Below are 20,955 nucleotides of genomic sequence, written 5' to 3' on the forward strand. Positions count from 1 at the left end.
TTCCACTCCCCTTTCTCGGTGTTTCTGTAAACATGCTCACACATCGTAAGCATATACTGACACAGAGGTAGGGCTCATTCTTGACATAGTACTCTGCAACCTTTAGTAAAATGGAAGTCACTAGTTTGTAAATCATGTTACTGACATGGTTTATTAAAATCCAAAATGATGTAGATTCTAAATCTGAATCTAGATAGCAAATAGTAAAATGTGTTAACCAAGGTTGACCTGTATTTATTTTGTTGTTGTTGATAAATTCAAATAAAATTAATGCTGGAAAAATGGGATTCAGGAGTTAGTCTGGATAAAATAGTCATGTTTCATTTTCTATAATAATTTACTAATAAAAAGAAAGTATTTTTGAAATGGAAAGAGGAGTGATAAATTATGAATAGCAAACTATAGATAATCATTTGTTATGAAACGTTAGTAATATTAAAAACACTTTCAGTATTGTCTGACTAGAAAGCATTGCTAATATTTTTAGTATACAGGAGTTAATAGGACAGATTATAGGTAATTATGTTTTTATATTCAAATTCTTTTTCATTTCTCATGTCATAGTATTTGTAGTTACTCTTAACATAAGCACTTACCTGTGGATTATCTCCAACTTTCTTAATCCCAGGGTGGTTATTCAACACATCCCAGAACATGTTTTTTTCATTTCCATTGCTATATTTGCTTAGGTAATACAACATGATGATAGCTATTAAACTAAGGAAAATACAACTGTGTCAGAAAATCTCTTCTGGAAAATATTTATACAGTGTGTTCCAAAGCCACCCTTAGCGTCTCTTTGTGAAAATGTAATTAAGATAAGAATGGAAGTGGATGTGGTTCAAGTGGATGTGGTTCCCAGATGGGAGGTCCCAGCTTCGGTCTCTGGTGCCTTCTAAAAACAAAAAAATAAACTAAAAGCAAACAAATGAAAAAACCAACTTAGGGGAGCTGATGCGGCTCAGTGATTAAGCACCAGCTACCCACGTACGAGGTCCTGGGTTCAATTTTTTTAAAAAGGTGGGAGGTAGGGAGCAAATTAACCCCATTTCTTCTTTGTCTTCTTCATGAACTGACCTCTTTCTCATTTTCTTGTGTGCCTGTTTACCTCTGGTAATATTCCCTGTTTGATAATATTCCTTCTGTGTTGTATCTGATATTAAAATAGCTATTCCAGCTTTCTTTTGAATGGTACTTGATGGTGTGTCCTACTACTTTTAACCTGTGTGTGTGTCTTTGTTTAAAAGTGTACTTCTATTAGACTATACATAATTGGTTCTTCCATTTTTATCCTATCTGATAATCTTCTAGTTGTGTTTAGACTATTTACATTTAATATAGTTATTTATATAGTATGTTTAAATCTACCTTCTTTCTCATTGTTTTCTATTCCATATTTTCTTTTTTTTTTTTTAATCTTTTTCTGTCTTCTGGAGTTAACTGAGTATTTTTCTATGACTCAATTTTGTCTCTACTATTGGCTGTACTATTTTTTAAAATTTAGTAGTTGCCTTAAGGGTTTTAATATACATTTTTACGTTATCATAGGTATACCACTTAATTTGTATAGTCTAAGAACCTTTATTTGATGTTGTAAAGTCAAAGTGCTACTTTCTTAAATGAGTTATTTTACACAATGTGAACATCAATATAATCGCAATTGTAAAAAATTTTTTATGACAAGGATGAACTGATTTCAGATTTCCAAATCAGAGTCAACCGTACATTTCATACAGAATTGTCTTTGCATAAAGCCCAAAAGAAAACAGAATAAAAAATGAGTTTCTGTAGCCCCTTTACCTTTGCTGATCAGCAGTTTGTTACGCAAAGTAGAAGAGTCACAGGTGTCATGAGTTCACCTGTAAAGAGCCTTATGCCTGAACGCTAGCAGTTCTGAAGAAAGTGGAGTCCTAGCATGCCCGCTCTCCAAGTGCTGCCCGAAGGCCCCAGCGTCTGGCATGTGTGTCCTGCAAACAGTGCAGGTGTGTATTGATGCAGCTTTGGCAGCAGCCTTTTGGCCATGGCCTTGTCCCTTCTTTTGTCCAGCTTGCTTTTTGGCATTTTTCTGCTGAGACTGAATCTTCCGCCTCCACGAGCCTTATCTGTTCAATAGTGAATGGCACTGCTTTTACTGCTGATGCTCTGATTGGCCCCGGGCTGGGACGGTCTTGCTTCTCATCTAAGAACCTTTTAACATTGTACTTCTATTTCTTGCTTCCCAGCCTTTGTGCTGTCACACATTTACCTTTCCATGTATTATAAACTCCGCAATACCTTGTTTCTATTTTCGCTTGAGACAAGAGGCCAGCAACTTTTTCTTGTAAAGGCCCAGATAGTAAATATTTTAGGCTTTGTGGACAATATGGTCTCTGTCACAACTGTTCACCTCTGCCATTGTAGGGTGAAAGCATCAATAGACAATGCACAAGTGAATGAACATGACTGTGTTCCAGTAGAAGTTTGACATGCTGAAATTAGAATTTCATGTAATTGTTACAGCACAAAACATTATTATTTTGATTTTTCACCCATTTAAAAGTGTAAAAGCTATTCTTAGCTTACAAAAATAGAATGCAGCCAGATTAGCCAGTGGGCCATAATCTGCTGACTCCTGCTTTTGGTAGTTAATTTACCTGTAGACCAATTAAGATTAAAAAAAAAGTCTTTTCAATTTACTTTCATTTTTACTATTTCCAGACCTCTTCATTTTTTTTTTTTTTTTTAAGATTTATTTTATACACCACCCCCCACACCACCTGCACTTGCTGTCTGCTCTCTGTGTCCATTTGTTGTACATTTTTCTGTGTCTGTTTGCCTTCTCTTTAGGAGGTACTGGGAACCACTCCCGGGACCTCTGACATGGGAGAGAGGCACCTCAGCTCCTTGGTCTGCTGCAACTCTCACTATCTCTCCTCATCATCTCCCTTTGTTGTGTCATCTTGTTGTGCCAGCTCTCTGCCACAGGGGCCGCTCGCCTTCACCAGGAGGCCCCGAGAATCGAACCTAGGACCTCTCATATGGGAGATGGGAGCCCAGTTGCTTGAGCCACATCTACGTCCCTCTTCATTTATTTTTATAGATCTGAATTTTTGTCTAGTATCTTATTCCACCTGCCAGAAAACTTCCATTAGCATTGGTTGTAACACAGGTTTGGAGGTGATGAATTTTCTCAGGATTTATTTGTGTGAAAAAGTCTGAATTTCACTTTCATTATTGAAAGATATTTTCGCTGGGAATAGAATTCTGCCTTCACAGCTTTATTTTATCCAACTTGTTAGCCTTGTTAGGGTGGGTGTGACGCTTTTTCTAAAATTCTACATGTGGGTGAAAGTGGAATTTGTGGATTCATTTTGAAAAATCATTAACAGGAAAATATTACATGTAATTTATTAATGGAATCTAACAGAGCAATAACTTTGTACCTGATTATTCATTCTTTTCCCAATCATGTATTCAGTTCAATTAAGATAAGATCACCATTGTACCTCCAAGTCCTTCTAGTGACTTACTTACAAATGTTTTTGTTGTCATGGTTTTTCTCTATATATAAAAAAACGGTATTCATTGTATTTTCTCTTTATGCAGGGTACTAGTTGTTTCCTACGCTGGGTCAGAAATCTGGATGATGAGCTCCATGCAATTATAGCTGGTAAAGCAATGATGAAAATATGAATGATTATTATCGTATCAATGGGTGGTAGGAATGAATGTGAAATATCTTCTAAACTCATCCATTTTATATGGCTCTTCTTCTCTCTTTAATTTAATCTTTATTGAGAAATTAGTCAAACATTGTGCAGTTGCAAAGCTTAGCATATCGAGGCACTCTTGGCCTTTGTTGTTTTGAGTTGATAGTGCAATGGATATCTTCCCTGCTTAATAGATGTTCAATTAAATTTCTTGAAAATATATTTTTTCCACTGACAACAGTGACAAATATTTTAATAATATTTTTATTTTTAAAGAACTTAAATCATTTTATAGAAACAGCTAAAGGGCATTTTCTACAAGTGCAATATATGTACTACTTCAGTTAAATTGACCATTAATCGCATGTTTATTAGGAGTATTTCTACTATTAGTAGTCCTTTCTCCCTTTCTCCCCTTAATTCTTTATTCCAGATGAAGGCAGTGTTGGGGAGAGAAATGTGAGAGCACATCACAGTAGGAGAGTAAATGAGTAAATGATATTTCCATTTAAATCAGAAATGATACCAGCCTTAAAAAGTTAGTTTTAAGACTGCTGTTATTTTTTAAAGGTAAACTAAAAATAAAAGGTTTCTAGTAATATATTTCAGAGCTGTCTGTTCCCAACTCTGAAGATAAAATTTTTTTAATGTAAGTAACTGTTTATTTTCCTAAAAAATATATTTCTTAACTAAAAAACATGTGTGATCATAAGATCTCATGCTATTTTACATCAGCAGGTATATTATTAAACTTGAGTTGTTATAATAAGAGACAGTACTACATATTGATTTTTTTTCCTGTTTAGGTGAAGTGATTTAGCATTTCTAAATAACTTAATAGCAAAATAATACTTTGAGATGTGAATAGTTTTTGTCTAATTTGTTGTTTCAGGATTTTTGGCTGGTATATCAATGATGTTTTATAAAAGCACGACTATTTCCATGTACTTAGCTTCCAAATTGGTAGAGGTAAGCAAATATTTTATGCATGTACAGTTCCAAGAGATATAGAACATTTTTTAGCTGCTGTGTAACTGCTTTAGAAGCAAATGTATATTCTAATTACAAAAGCAAATTAATATTCTTATGAAAGTAATTTAAAAAGTCACTTCTATTTTTATCTTTGTTCACATGTATATATTTTCAAACATATACAAGTGTGAAAAAAATTGTGTCATTAACCCTCATATAGTCATCATCCAGGTTCAGTGATTACCATCTACCTCTGCCCTCAGTACTGAATTATTTTATAGCAAATTCCAGATGTGACATAATTTCATCTATGAACAACTCAAAAGACTCCTTAAATGATAAGGATAAAGGATAAAGACTCCCTAAAATCAAACAAACAAAAACCAAGTCAGTACCAACAAAGCGTTACCACAATACCACCATGCATTAAAATAGATTTTTACTTCTAGTCAACCAAAATGATGGCATAGATGCTCCAGGGTGCTATTCCCCCACAGAGGTCTTTGAACAACTAGCAAAAACTGGCAGGGCAATCTTTCTCAAAACTCAGGGAAACAATTAAAGGTCTGCAGTGACTGGGTGAGTGCTGAATCAAGAAAAACACAACTTTGAAAATGGTAAAAACTCATGGCACCATTGTTGACCCTTCCCCATCCTTCCGCAACGTAGGGTAGGGTAGACCTGTGTGGGTCTCTGGCCCCTCTCCGGTGGGAGCAGAATTACCCCTGTGCTTACACTGTGGCACCTGTATGTCAATGCCAGTCTCAAGGATGCGAGCCAGAAAGACTGAACCAGGACATTTCTGTCTGGCTTACCCTCCCAGAACTTGTCCTGCAGGCAAAAACAGCTTGGGAGATAGCTACAACAGTATAAGAAACAACTGAGTTGAAGTAGCCTGCAGAAAGGATTCCCTGCTTTCAGTCATACAGTAGAGCGTCAGGAATGGGAAGAGGGAGTAGAGGGGGCAGTTGGATGCCTGTAAAACAAAGAATGCCTCAGGCCATGAGCAAGCAAATCCCAGACCAGACTCAGGCTCAGAAAAGATAGAGAGGACCCTGCACTGTTTTAACTTGGGCTGATTTGGATGGGAGAACTAAACTCTGAAGGAGAGCACCAGCCAAAGCAGAGCCAACATGCAAAGTCTTTAAAGGTGTTTTTTGTATTTTTTTGTGTTAGCTCCTGACATTCAAGGAACTCTCTGTTACATAGAATTAAGGAGCAGACAGCTTAGGGAGTAAATCTCAGAGTTCTAATAACACATTAATTATTAAAATGTACAACGTCCAGTAAAAACAAAAGAGGAGCAAATGATGGCTCATCCAAAGGAACAAGATGAAAATTCAGATAAAAAATTATCTTCAGTTTGCTCAAGTAGATAAAGGAAAACATGGACGAAGAACTAAAGGATATCAGGAAGAAGATGAATAACCAATATGAGAATCTCAATAAAGAATTAGAAATTTTTAAAAGGAACGAAACAGAAATACTGGTGTTGAAGACCACATTAATTGAAATGAAAAATTCCCTAGAGGCTTCAACGCAGAATGTAGCTGACAGGAAGAATTTGTGAACTGAAAGACTATTGAAATGATTCAAGCTGTGGAGCAAGAAACAAAAAAGAAAATAAGTGACTAGAGTCTAAGAGCCTTTGGGAACACCATCATGTATAGCAATATACACTTATGGGAGTCCCAGAAAGAGAAAAAAAAAGAAGGGGGCAGAAGGAATATTTTTAATAAGCAGTGTTACTGAGATACGGTCACACTCCATGCTGTCCATCCAAAGAGTACCGTCAGTGTCCTTCTGTGCAGTAACAGAGTTGAGCCTTCATCACCACAACCAATTTTAGAACATTTTCATTACTCCAAAAAGAAAACCCCACATCCCTCATCACCCCCTATTGTTGTCACTTAACTTCGGTGTGCTACCTTTGTTACAATTGATGAAAGAATATTAAAGCATTACATTTAACTATACTCCATAGTTTGCATTGTGTTTTTCCCATATACCATCTTTTTGTTAGCACGTTGTAATAGTGACATACATTTTTTTATAGTCATCGTCCACAGCAGAGTTTACTGTGTTATACAACTCATGTTTTATCCTCTAACTTTTCCTCTTGTGACAGACATGACCATAAACTTCTCCTTTTAACCACATTCACATAAAATTCAGTGCTGTTAATTACACTCACAGAATTATACTACTATCATCACCTCTATCCATTTTTCAAACATTTACAACCAACTTAAAGAGAAATTCTGTACAAATTAAGCATCTGCTCCCCATTCTCTACTACCCTCATTCTATCTCCTGTAACCTATATTCTAGATCATAACTCTATGAGTTTACTTTTATTTATTTCATAACTATGAAATCATACAGTATTATCCTTTTGTGTCTGGTGTATTTTACTCAACATAATATCCTCAGGGTTGTTGCATGCATCAGAACTTGATGCCTTCTTTCAGCTGAGTAATATTCCATTCTATGTATATACCACCTTTTATTTATCCATTTTTTGATTAATAGACACTTGGGTTGCTTCCATCTTTTGGGAATTGTGAATAATGCTGCTATGAACAGCGTGCAGATGTCTGTTTGTGCTCCTGCTTTTAGGCCTCCTGGGTATATAGCTATTAGGAGGATTGCCAGATCATATGGCAATTCTATACTTAGCTTCCTGGGTATAGAATTACCATATGAGATAGCAGTCCCACTGAATTCAATTGCCCATCCACAGTTGAATATGTACCCAAAATGTGGTATATCCATAGAATGGAATGTTATTCAGCTCTGAATAGGAGTGAAGTTCTGATGCATGTGGCACCCAGGATGAGCCTTAAAGACATCATGTTGAGTGAAATAGCCAGGCACAAAAGGACAAATATTGTATGGTCTCATACATATGGAATAATTATGAGACGTAAACTCATAAGTCATAAACTGAATACAGGTTATCTAGGGCTACAGTGGGAATAAGGAATGGGTAGTTAATGCTTAATTGGTACAGAGTTTCTGTTGGGGGTGATGGAAAAGGTTTGTAATGGATGGAGGTGATGGTAGCACATGTTGAATGTAATAAACACCCATGTATATATATTGGAATGCTGTTCAAATTTTATTGATACATATTAATAAAGCATAAATGCACCCAAAGTGTACAATCAGTAGTATTTGGTATAATCACATAGTTGTACATTCATCATTTCAGTCATTTTTAGGGAATTTTCATAATGCCAGTAATAGTAATAATAATAAAAAACAAAATCCAACCAACTAAACAAAACTCATCACCTCTCAATCTCGCTATGCTTCCTCTGCTGTACATAGCTGCCATTCTGTTTCCTTCTCTCTAGTTTATTTGTATTTATATTTTGTAAAAACAATCTCATACATGAAATATTACCCATATTTGCATTTTACATGATGTTTCACTGTTATACAGTTCTATGTTATATTTTGTAACTTTCCTTCTAGTAATATACATGACCTTAGACTTTCCCTTTCAACCACTGTCATACCCATACAATAGCTCTGCTAGTCACAGACACCATGATGTGCTCCATTCATTTCCAAAGATTTGCAAACAAGCTTTTAACCAGTTCTGCACATATTAAACCTCAGCTTTCCATTCTCTACCTTCATCCTATTTTCTGGTGACCTATATTCTAAATATTAATTCCATGAGTGTATCTAATATATTTAGGTCATAATAGTACAGTCATACAGTATTTGTCCTTTTCTTTCTGGCTTGCTTCACTCAACATAATGTCCTCCAGGTTCATCCATGTTTTTATATGCTTCATGACTACATTTCTTCTTACCACTGCATAGTATTCTTTACGTGTTTATATACCACAATTTGTTTATCCATTCATCCGTTGATGGATACCTGGGTTGTTTTCAACTTTGGGCAATTGCGAATAACACTGCCATGAATATTGCTGTGCAGATGTCTATTTGTGTCACTGCTTTCAGTTCTTCTGGGTATCTGCCTAGTAATGATATTGCTAGGTCACATGGCAAGTCTGTATTTAACTTCCTTAAACTGCCAAACTGTCCAAACCATTCTACATTCCCACCAACAGAGAATAAGCATTTCTATTTCTCCGCATTCTCTCCAACATTTACAGTTTTGATATTTTTAAAAATATATTTTTAAATTTATTTTTAAAGGATGCATAGATCACACAAATATTACATTAATAAATATAGGAGGGTTCCCATATACCCCTTTCCCCACACCCCCCATTTTTCCCACATCAACAACTTCTTTCTTTAGTGTGATACATTCATTGCATTTGATGGATACAGCTTGGAGCACTGCTACACAGCATGGATTATAGATTACATTGTAGTTTACACTCTCTTCCAGTCCATTCAGTGGGTTATGGCAGGATATATAATGTCCTGCATCTGTCCCTGCATTATCATTCAGGACAATTCCAAGTCCCGAAAGAGCCCCCACATCACACCTCCTTTTCCCACTCCCTGCCTTCAGCAACTCCTGTGGCCACTGTCTCCACATCAACGATATAATTTCTTCCGTTGCTAGAGTCACAATAATTTTATAGTAGAATACCAGTAAGTCCACTCCAGTCCATATTTTATTCTTCCATCTTGAGAACCCTGGGGCGGCAATGCCCACTCCACCTCTTAATTGAGAGGGGGCTTCGATCCCACTTGGCTGGTGGATGGGACTGTAGACTCTTGATTCCCTGGTGTAAATGTTGGAGGGGATGTGGAGAGATAGGAATGCTTATTCACTGTTGGTGGGAATGTAGAATGGGACAGCCACTGTGGAGGACTGTGGCAGTTCCTAAGGAAGTTGAATACAGACTTGCTCTTTGATTTTGGTAACTTATGTGGACTACTGAAGATTTTTTATTGCAAATCAGATAGGTTATTACTAATAAAAGTCAAATTCATTCAGCAAATATTTTAGTACCATGGGCTGTGGTATATGTTAAAGACTGCACATTTGAAGAAGAAAAGGTTGTTACTACCTGCCAATGATTTCTTTTTAGTTCTCATCCTTTTTACAGTCTTTATCTCATGGACTGCCCATTTCTTCTTGAACCTCCCCTCTACCCTACTGTAACACTCCTTTCTTTTGGTCTTCTTTCCACTTTTTCTTGCTAGTTTTATTTTAGCTTTCCCATGTCCAGAAAACCCATTTCTATAAATTATCCCTTGTTCTATCCATATACAATTGCTGACAGTTCCTCACACTTATATACTTTCATGGCTACTTGTTAGCCCTTCTATTATTTGATCCTATGCATCTTAGAAGGCAGTGCTGTTGAAAGTATGGTCAGCAGAACAGTGCTAGTCCATGAGCTGTTTGTTACCAGTTCATAACAAGGTGAGTACAGAAAATGAGAGTAAGCATTTGGAAGCTTTTTTTTTTTTATTTTTAAGGAAGTTTTAGATTACATAAAAAATATATTAAAAATACCAGCAATTCCCCTATACCCCATCCCCTTCCCGCTCACTTCCCCCTGTTAACGATATCTTTCATTAGTGTGGCGCATTTCTGACAATAGTTGAACAGATAGCAAAGCATTGCTACTAACCATGTTCTGTAGCGTACACTTTGCAGCTTGACAGAGTAATGTTCTGTTTTTATTCTGATAATAAAAAATTTGGTTTTGGAGTTTTGTTTGTCCTTTTTATTTCTTTTTTTCCTAGTAATTTGTGTTTTTTACTTTAAAGACAGTTTATTGAAGTATGTCATTCATACATGAACGTACATAAATAGTAAGTGTATACTAAAGGTGTGAACTTATAGGACAGGCATTCATAACATACAGGGTTCCCATACATCACCCCGCCACAAGTGCCTTGCATTGTTGTGACACATTTGTGACAAATTATGAAAGACCATTGTCGAAGTATCACTATTAACGAAAGTCCATGTCTTACTATTATTTTTTTTGTTTATAAACCACATAATTTATCTAAACTCTACAACCAGTGGCATTTGGTATAATCACTGTGTTGTGTATTCATCTCTTCAGTCAACATTAGAACATTTTCATTACTCCAAAAAAAAAGGAAACAACAAAAAACAAACCACTGTCATACCCATATATTAGTGCTACTAATTACATATCCTGTGATGTGCTTTCACCATTTTCATTCATTTCCAAACAACTTTTTACCAGTTCTACACATGACTTTCTCTTTCTCCTTTCCATTTTGCCAGAGTTGGCCTCATTTATTTTGGGACACTCTGGTTAGGTGCATAGATATTATTGTTACTTCTTCCTGGTTGATCATCCCATTTATTAATATATAATGACCACCTGCCTCTCTTACCACTTTTTATAAAAAATTGGTTTTGGTTTTTGAGCAGAAAAAAGAAATGAAAAGGACATACAGAATCCCAAAAACAACTTTTTATTATCAGAATCAAAAACAGAACATTACTCTGTCAAACTGCAAAGTGTAAACTACATATTTTGTCTTGGGGTAGGTCTATTTGGATTTATTCCAGTTGTAGTATGCTGTGCTTCATTGGACATGTCTATTCATTTCTTTCATGAGAGTTGGGAAATTTTTGACCTTTATTTCCTCAGATACTCTTTCTACCCCCTTTCCCTTCTTTTCTCCTTCTAGAACTCCCATAACACGTATGTTGGTATGCTCTGTGTTATCATTCAACTCCCTCAGCCCCTGCTCAATTTTTTCCATTCTTTTCCCTCTTTGTTCTTCTCCTTTTAATTTCAGTTGTTCTTTCCCCTATGTCACCGATTCTTTCAAATCTGCTGTTTTGTGTCTCTATTGTATTTTTTAGTACACCACGTTTCTTTTTTTAATACAAATTAGTCCAGCGGTATATTTACAAGATACAAAATAACGATGTTTCCAACTGACTCATGATGAGACAGTACATTAATCAGTCCTTCCGCAGAGGAATGGGCTCCTTCCTGATGCCCTCTTTGGTAACCGTGCAGATTTAAGTGCGTCTCCAGTATACAAATCTCTCTCCACTGCAGAGATAATGATGTCTTTCACCAGCTACATGGCTCTGTCCAGGGACAGCAGAATGTGCTGAATTGACAACCCTTCACCTAGTCGAGTGTCAGAAGCAACAATTGAAAAATCTTCTCCAACAGTTGCCCATACAGTACCTGCTTTGAAAGCACAGGGCGAAAAGCAAAGCTGCAAGGGGCCTGTGGCTCTTTAAGGCTCCATTCCCAGCTCTTGGCCAGAACATAGCCGCTGAAGAAAACCTTTATTGTTTATTGTTTTTTAAAGAGTTATTTCTCCCCACCCCTTTGTTGTTTACACTTGCTCTCTGTTCTTCCTTTTAGAAGGCACTAGGAACCAAACTGAGGGCCTCGCACGTGGGAGGGAAGGACCTAATCGTTTGAGCCAACTCCGCTCCCTGCTTTGTTGTATCTTTCATTATGTTTTCCTCCTGTGTCTCTTGTTGCGTCATCTTGTTGTGTCAGCTTGCCGTCTTGCTCATCTTCTTTAGGAGACACCAGAAACTGAACCTAGGACTCCCATGTGGTAGGCAGGAGCTTAATTGCTGAGCCACATCAGCTTCCCTCTAATATATTTTTTCTACTTTTTAAAATTAAAGTTAATAGATCACAAGGAATGTTACACTAAAAAACATAGAAAAACAAAAAACATGAGGTTCCCATATAACCCACTCCCCATCCCCCACCACATCCTTTTTGTAAATTGTATTTTTTTGAAGATATATACATCACAAAAAAAGTTACATTAAAACATATGAGAGGGTCCTGTATCCCCCCCACCCGCCCACCCCACTCCTCCCACCAACAACCTCCCTCATCATTGTGGCACACTCATTGCACTCAGTGAACACATTTTGGGGCACTGCTGCCCTACACGGATAATAGTTTACCCTGTAGTTCACACTCTCCCCCAGTACATCCAATGGGTTATGGCAGGATATATAAAGTCCAGCATCTGACCCTGCAATTGCATTTTTAAATCCACTTATTGTGGTTTTTATTCCCATAAGCTCTGTGGTGGTTTTTTTGTTTCTTTTTTTTTTGAGTTAGGCCAGTAATTTATTCAGGTAGGAAAGGAAGAGAAATGGGAGAAAATAACAGGTCAGGGGTTCCAGGTAGAGAGGAAGGGGCTGAAAAGTGGTAAAGAGGGCTGGTTTACAGGCGACAACTCCCCATTAGAGGTTATAAATGCCCAGGTCTACTTGCGGTCTACTTGCGTAGCGATCCAAGCGGGGGAGAGGCAGCTGGAGCCCGGGTCCAGAGGCAAGAGAGCACGAGAGAGCAAGAGCCTTAAGCTCTGTTACTTTTCCATCAAAGATTTCAATTTTTTCATTTTGCCCACCCAGCATCTTCTTAATGTTTTTTATTTCTTTTAACCTGTTGTCTTTCAGCTCCATGTTTTGATTTAGGAGATGCGTATGGCCTAATTGCTCATCTGTTTCAAGTCCTGTGTTTCGTATAGAACTTTGATTTGTTCCTTTGCCTCAGTCATATCGCCCTTCTTCTTACTATGGCTTTTAATTTTTTGCTAATGTCTAGGCCTCCGATTCTGTCGCTGAGTTTACTCTGATGTTCAGTTGCTCTCTCTTGACTAGGGATTTACTGTTAAGTAGCTGTGTGCTCCCACTGTTCTTTGACTCTTGGTTCAACTTGTTCTAGATGATTAGGATTTTCCCTGTTTAACTGCAGGCCCTTGGAGAGGGGGGCAGTAAAGGCACCTGGTTGCCTCTTTATTTATTTCTTGTTTTTCCCTCCTCGTGCACTTCTCTAATCTGCCAGCCAATGGTGTCTTTGGCAGACCTCTGCGTCAGACCCCGTGTGCTGGGGGGGGTTGTGCTCTGGTAGCTCCCCAGGCAGGTGGGCCGTGCAGAAGCAGTGTCCTCAGGGCTGGCCGGGCCTCAGAAGCTTTCTCAAGGGCTCTCTCCACTCCTGGCCAGCCGCACCCTTGCTCCCACAGCCTCCTCAGCAGCCAGCCCAGGGCAGCAGGGAGGGTGTTTAAGAAGGCAAATTTTATCTCTACCTGCTTGCCTGCTCTCAGGGCGAACAACACGCCTTGGCCCAGCTGGCCCGGAAGTGTGCAGCCCCTCCAACGCAGCAGGCCAAGTTCACCGGCCAAAATCTGAATGTGCTGTCGACTCTTTCTTGGGGAAGAGGCTCCCTCAGCCCCTCTCGGGCTGCAGCCCCGTAGCCCCCAGCCGCCGCGGGCTGGACTGCTGTGCGCTCCTCGGGAAGGAAGACAGGTGCCAGCTGCTGTTCCTGCATCTTTACTCAGTGGACTTTTTCAGCCAGCTGAGACTCCTTTCCTCTTCTGGGGGGTATCTCGCCTTCCCCTGGCATCCTGAGCCCAGAGCACCCTCCAGGCTCTGCCTGTCTTCTAGCTATGTTTTCTGGGAGAGAAGTAATCTCTCTGCCTCTTTAACCCTTCATCTTCTCTAGCAATTCATTTTTCCCCTAGTTATTCATTTTTGTCATATTTTATAGAAGCATATAGCCATGATAAATTGGAAAATTTGCACACACACAAAAAAGTTGTCCTTTACCATGGATGGTTTGAGAAGCACCACTCAAGTGCAGTCTTTTCTGAAATTCTCCTTGATCCTTTTTCCTAGGAGTAGCTGCTGTCTTTGGGTATAGTATATAGAATAGTGTCTAGATACTTCTGTTATAGCTGTCCTCGGCACTGATGAGTTCCGTTGTGCACTGACCATGTATTATTTACTTTTGAATCCCTGGCTTCTAGCACAGTTCCCAGCATATAGTTGACATCATTAAATGTTTATTGCATCAGTGGGTAGGTATAACAGGCAAGGGAGGGGCCTGAGCACTGTACAAGAAAGCATTGCAGAATAAACAACATAAAAGACAAAGAAAATGCTCGTCAGTTTCACAGAAAAGTGTTATTACTTGCAGCTGACGCTGGGGCAAGGGCTGGAGGGAGGGGTGGGAGCTGACATTTAAAGCTGTCATGGAAAAGGTAACATATTATTTGAGCTTGAAGGATTATTTTGAGTTAGGTAGAAAAAATAGTTTAGGTAGGGAGCATATTGCTCAAGTGTATTGGTAATGCTATTTAAAATTGTTTTCATTACAAATCTTGCATTATTCTTGTTTTGTAGACAATGTATTTCAAAGGTATTGAAGCAGGGAAGGTTCCCTATTTTCCCCATGCAGACACTATCATCTATTCCATCTCCACAGCAATTTGCTTCCAAGCAGTAAGTACAGCTTTTTGAAATGAGAAATAGAATTTTTTCTGTTTCTAATATATATTAAACCAGTTGGAGAAGACTAAAAGCCTGAGAATATTTCTATTTATTACATTTTTTTTACTCATTTTGTTTTTTCAGTAAGATGTCATGCGGGTTTCAAATGATTGAACATGTTAACTTAATGGAACAGGTCTTGTTTATGAATATACCACTTTGTAGTTTTTAAATAGAGTGTAATCTATAGCTAAATTATTACTGCTGGACCGTGGATAGAATGCCCCATTTTAATTATTCTTCTTCCAGAAAAACAGATACTATGGGCATAAATAAGAATAATTGTATTTTTCCAATACTGCTCAGGGAGTGGAGGACAAGGAGGTACAGAGAATCTTGTTAAATAAAAGTATTGTCCAATCCCTTTGAATTCTGCAATCATGATTATTAATATTAATGGTTTCAGAGCTGTTGCAAATTTTGGGGACAGCTTTTATTTTATCTTTCTCACAATAATGCTTACAGGTTGATAAAACTACCGAAATATCAGCTAGCCAGTGGATACTCATTGAATGCTTCCTAATAATAATGACTAGTAACTAAATTATTATTTCATAAGCAACATTCCTATTTGAAGGCATATTTACAAAGATTCTTAATAGTTATTGACTTAAACATGCATTTTTTTAATTGTCATCATTGGCAGTTTTAAAATACAGTGAACAATAAAAAAGAGAACTACTCTGTTGTCTTAAGACTGCTGAAAATATTGCTGTTTACTGAAAGAAGTCTCAAATTCAATATTCTAATCTTAGGCTGTCATGGAAGTTCAGACTTTGCGACCATCTTACTGGAAGTTTCTTTTAAGACTTACAAAGGGCAAGTAAGTGATTAAAATATTTTAACTGATCATAGAAAAGAGCAGTTTCCATAAAAGGATTATGAATGTTTTCATCTTCTTGAGGGAATATTCTTTCAGTGGTACAGTAGGTAGATATCAAGATATAAATCAAGTAGGACCACCCTTATAAGAATAAAATGTGGCATTCTTTTAGTGAACATTATTTGTTAATTCTTTTCCCTATAATATTTTGGATATTTGAAGTGTTCTTGATTAATACCAATGCTGTTTTACTAACTGCTAATTGGTTGCTACATAACATATTTAAGCTTGACTTATTTTGAATTTTTATCTTTTTTTAATTAAAATTAGATTGATTAAATATCTTCAAGGTTCACCCATGTTACTGTAATATATTAGAACTTCATTCCCTTTTATGGCTAAAATATTCCAATCTGTGTATGTACCACATTTTATTTATCCATTCATCTGTTGATGGACAGTTTAGTTGCTTCCATCTTTTGGTGGAATAATGCCACTCTGAATATCGGTTTACAACTATCTGTTAAAATCCCTGCTTTCGGTTCTTTTGGGTATGTCCCCAAATGTGGGATTGCTGGATCATGTGGTAATTGCTGGAGCATATTAAATTCTGTGTAACTGCCAAACTTTTCTACCGTGGTTAACCCTTTTACTTTTCCACCAACAATGCACAAGTATTCCTATTTCTCCATATCCTTTTCAACATTTGTTATTTTCCAATTTTTTAATGATAGCCATTCTAGTAGGTGGAATATGGTATCCCATTGTGGTTTTTATTTGCATTTCCCTAATGGCTTATGATGTTGGACTTCTCTTCATGTGCATTTTGGCCAAATGTATATCTTTTTTAGAGAAATGTCTATTCAAGCCTTTAGCACTTTTTTTGGGGGGGTAGGGGGGGTGGGGTTACTGGGGCCGAGAATTGAACCCTGGATCTTGTATGTGGGAAGCCAGTACTTAACCACGGAGCCACATCAGCAACCCTGAGTTGTTGTGTTTTTCTGTTTGTTTGTTTTTTGATTTTTTTTTGTTTTGTTTTTAGGAGGCACCAGGGACCAAATCTGGTACTCCCAGGCACTTAACCCCTTGAGCCACATCTACTCCCATTTAGCACATTTTAAAATCGAATAGTCTTTTGTTAAGTAGTAAGAGTTCTTTATAGAATCTGGATATTTTAAACCCTTGTCAGATATTGGTTTCCAAGTATTTTCTCCATCCTGTAGGGTATCTTTTCAATTTCTTGATAAAGTTCTTTGATGCACAGAACTTTCTAATTTAGATGAAATCCCATTTATCTTTTTTTTCCCCTTTGTTGCTTATGCTTTTGGTGGAAAGTGTAAGAAGACATTGCCAAACATGAAGTCCTGAAGATGTTTCCGTGCGTTTTTTTATAGGGGCTTTAAGTTATGATACTTAGGTCTTTGAGCCATTTTAAATTATTTTTGTCTATGGTGTGAGATTGGGGGTCCACTTTCATTCATTCTTCTGCATGTGGATATACAGTTTTCCCAGCACCATTTGTTGAAGTTTATTCTTTCCCCGTTGCGTTGAGATGGCCTCCTTGTGAAAAAATCAGTTGGCCAGTGAAGTGAGGGTTTTTTCCTGAACTCTCCATTTGATTCTGTTGGTCTGTAGGTCTGTCCTTATGCCCGTATCACACTTTTGATTACCATAGCTTTGTTATAAGTTTTTAAATTATGAAGTATGAGACCTCTAACTTTGTTCTTCTTTTCAAGATTTTTTTTTTTTTTTCTATTCAAGGCCTTTTAACTCTTTCATAAGAATTTGATGACTGGCCTTTCCATTTCTGCAAAGAAGGCTTTTGGGATTTTGATTGGGATTGCAGAGTCTCTGTAAATCACTCTGGGCAGAATTGATATCTTAATAATATTTAGTCTTTTAATCTGTGGACACAGAATGTCTTTGCATTTATTTAGGTCTTCTTTAGTTTCTTTCAGTAAGTCTTAGAGATTTTTACATAAGTGTCAGATTTATTCCTATATATTATTCTCATAGTTGCTATTTTAAATGGAAAATTTTCTCTTGATTTTTACCTCTTTGCACTAGAGAAGAATACATATCCTGCTCTTTTTGTGTAAAGTGTTCTAAATGTCTGTTAGGACTAATTGACTTACAGTATCGTTAAAGCCTTGAATTCCTTTACTGACCTTCTGTTTAGATGTGTGTTCTGTGTGTTATTGAACGTGGTGTGCTGAAGTCTCCTACTATTACTACAGAACCATCTACTTCTACCTTCAAATCCTTTGTCCATTATTTGCTTCATATATTTTGGAGCTTTGCTTTTAGGTGCATATATACTTACAAGTGTTGTATCTTCTTGTTGAAAGGACCCATTTATCAGTATATAGTATCCTTCTTTGTACCTTGTAACAGTTTTTGGCCTAAAATCTACTTTATCTCATATTCTTCTTATGTGACTTTTGTATCTGCCGTTGACTTTAGACCTTTTGCCATATCAGCATTTTCTCTTCTCCTATCCTGTGAAAGATAAGTCACATAGTTGTGAATAATTTTATTTCTTAAGATTTAATCAAATACATGTGCACTGTTTCCTTTTTTTTTACAGATTTGCCACCATGAACCGAAAAGTCCTTGATGTTTTTGGTACTGGTGCATCTAAACACTTTGCGGATTTTGTCCCCAGGTTGGATCCAAGATATACAACTGTAACTCCAGAGTTGGCAACAGAGTTTTCCTGAAGATGACTGTAATTTATTAACTTGACTTAATGTTTCATTATTTTATCCTGAGGATTTAATTATGTTGAACAAAAAGAAGGGGGCCTGAGCTTGAACTTCAGTGTTATTTCAGTGAGAGATGCTCTTTTATTTTTCTTACCAATCGGAAATACTGAAGCTTCTTAGGAAGGTGTTGCTTAATAATTAAGCTCCCTCCATAGCCAGAATCTGATTCTAGAGTGCTATAATGGTTGGTGTTATATGATATATTATTGATTAAATTATGTCCACAAGCATTATTAAATAATCTATGTAGAAATGTAATAACAAAGAAGAGTATACTTAAAATTACTTTAAAAGATGTCTTTAGTTCATTCCAATATAATACTTGATTAAAAGAAATATTTCTACATTTTAGGATTTATAAAAGGATCACGGGTACATGGATTTGGTCTGCTTTTTTTTTTTAACTTTTTAAGTAATTGGTAACCATGGTGGTGAAATGTTATAGATTTGAAGTTAACTCTTCACAAACAATGCTGCTTTAGAATGGAGCAATTTAAATGGAGAAAGTGACCGTTCTTACTTCAGGGATGCGAAGATGGGTCTCATGTCATTTGAGTAAGTGCAGTAGTCTCCACGACTGGTTGGCCTGTTTGGCAGTCCAGTAAATTTTAATGGCTGGTTAGGAGGAAATGGAAATTGGCACATCTGATAAAATTGAAATGTAGTGTTTTAATCTTTTACAGAAGCATTAAACTTGAATATTTAAAAACAGATGAAGTTACTTTTAATCCTCCTGTAGATTTACTATGTTTATTTTTCATTTATAAGGATTTAATTCTTCTTAATTATTGCCATTATTATTTTAGAGGTGACCAAAATCCTATGGGAACAAAAGTAGTTTGGGCAAGATTGGTAGTCTGTTCCTTCTCTCACCTATATAATGGATGCTTCATAACTAAAGGCAATATAATATAAAAATCCACCAGTTGTTAAAAAGTCCTTTTCTCATCACTAATTGGATCCAAATCCTCCAGCCTCCTTTTATAAAATCATTGCCACCATTTTTACTGTGTTAGAATAAAGTGACAAAATATAGTCACTGCTGATTATGAAAGTTAAAGACAGCAGTGGCTGGATTGTGATCACTTTTTAGAATGTTTCAGGGAAAAGTACTTTTCTAAGTTAAAAGGCTTAAGTAGTTGTGATGTCTACAGTTAATGTAACTTACAGGGATAATGGTATATTTTTTTAATGTAATTTTGTTGATGAAAAGTATTTAGTCCAATATAAATTAATTATGCAGTAGAGCTTGTGTTGCAACAGCAATTAAAACCCAGACTTCAAAAGTGCTTAATCCCCCCATTCGATTTCATTAAGCCTGTATAGTTCTGTTTAAATGAAACCCTATCCTTGGTTGTTCTGGCAAATTGAAATCCAACAAAAGACAGACTCTAGTGTATTGTAATGAGAGAACCAATTTAATTTGGTCAAAATTTTGCATTGTGATTGAATTTTTAGACTTGACCTGTACCACCAGGTAATACTGTTTGTGTGTACAAGGTTATTTTAGTTTTCAGACTCCAAAATTGATTAGTAAATTAAGTTTTAAGGTTTTAGTCACAGAAATCAAAATGGTGGTTGGTACTGTGTTTCCTTTTTACAATGAAGTATTACAGCAGTGAGAAAGGACTGCTGCCTGTACCTCATTTTCTCTATTCAGAAATTATGTTTATAATATTTTTCTGTCAGGCTTAAAGAAAATCAATTTAATCGTAAGTTCTTATTTTCATTGACAAAAAACAAATTCTAATGAAATTTGCTGAAACTGTTTAGTAAATTTTGCTGGTCAAAAAGATACATTTCTGTGATTTGCATTTTTTAAATTGCAGTCATCTTTTATTTTATGTAAAATGTACAGTGAATTAGCCACCGTGAAACAGAATATAATAATGAATGTATACTTTGAGTGAATATCTAACTAATTTGCAGTGTTGATTTCTTTGGCACAGACTGCAAAGGGTAGTTTTTGAGCAAATACAAAGAAACTGTATTTCTCTTCCTGAAGACAATCGAAATGAGTATCTTTCTACCTCCAGCTAAAGGGTATTCATTGACAACTTCTTCACATTATAAATAAAGTCAAATAGATCTCTCCATTCCAAAACAAGTGTTTAGTTCATTTATGCTCTGGATAAATACTGTGTGTGGTAAGTTTCCAGAAGAATCAATCGTATTAAACATGAATATGCCTCCAGTCTTTTCTGCATCTTTATATGGACTGAAAACAGTGCATGTGGGGCAGTGGTATCATGGTCATTTCATTGGTATTTCCTTCATTAATAAAATCCTAGGGCTAGTGACAGCCAAGTGAAGACTGCTGCTGCAAGATAACCAACTGTGTCAAGTCCTTTAGATGCTTAACAGTTATTTCACCAGTTTGTGTGTCCATTTTATTTCTCATTTCTGAAGTAACAGTTTTGACTCCTTTTTTTTTCTCATAAATTC

At 36.6% G+C, this 20,955-nt stretch overlaps 1 protein-coding gene across 2 annotated transcripts in view; it reads left to right on the plus strand.

Annotated features, from left to right (window-relative positions):
• The window catches only part of TMEM135 (transmembrane protein 135), a 305,374-nt gene extending 284,760 nt beyond the window's left edge, over nt 1–20,614 (plus strand). For both annotated transcript variants that reach the window (XM_058306154.2, XM_058306155.2), the window contains 5 exons: nt 3,586–3,649; nt 4,582–4,658; nt 14,776–14,874; nt 15,678–15,745; nt 18,333–20,614. In XM_058306154.2, the coding sequence (XP_058162137.1) occupies nt 3,586–3,649; nt 4,582–4,658; nt 14,776–14,874; nt 15,678–15,745; nt 18,333–18,465 (441 nt within the window). In that variant the 3' untranslated portion in view covers nt 18,466–20,614. The remainder of the gene's footprint in view (nt 1–3,585; nt 3,650–4,581; nt 4,659–14,775; nt 14,875–15,677; nt 15,746–18,332) is intronic.
• The last annotated feature ends 341 nt before the right edge of the window (nt 20,615–20,955 follow it).

This window comes from Dasypus novemcinctus, chromosome 10 (genome assembly GCF_030445035.2).
Source record: "Dasypus novemcinctus isolate mDasNov1 chromosome 10, mDasNov1.1.hap2, whole genome shotgun sequence".
Classification (NCBI taxonomy): Eukaryota; Metazoa; Chordata; class Mammalia; order Cingulata; family Dasypodidae; genus Dasypus; species Dasypus novemcinctus.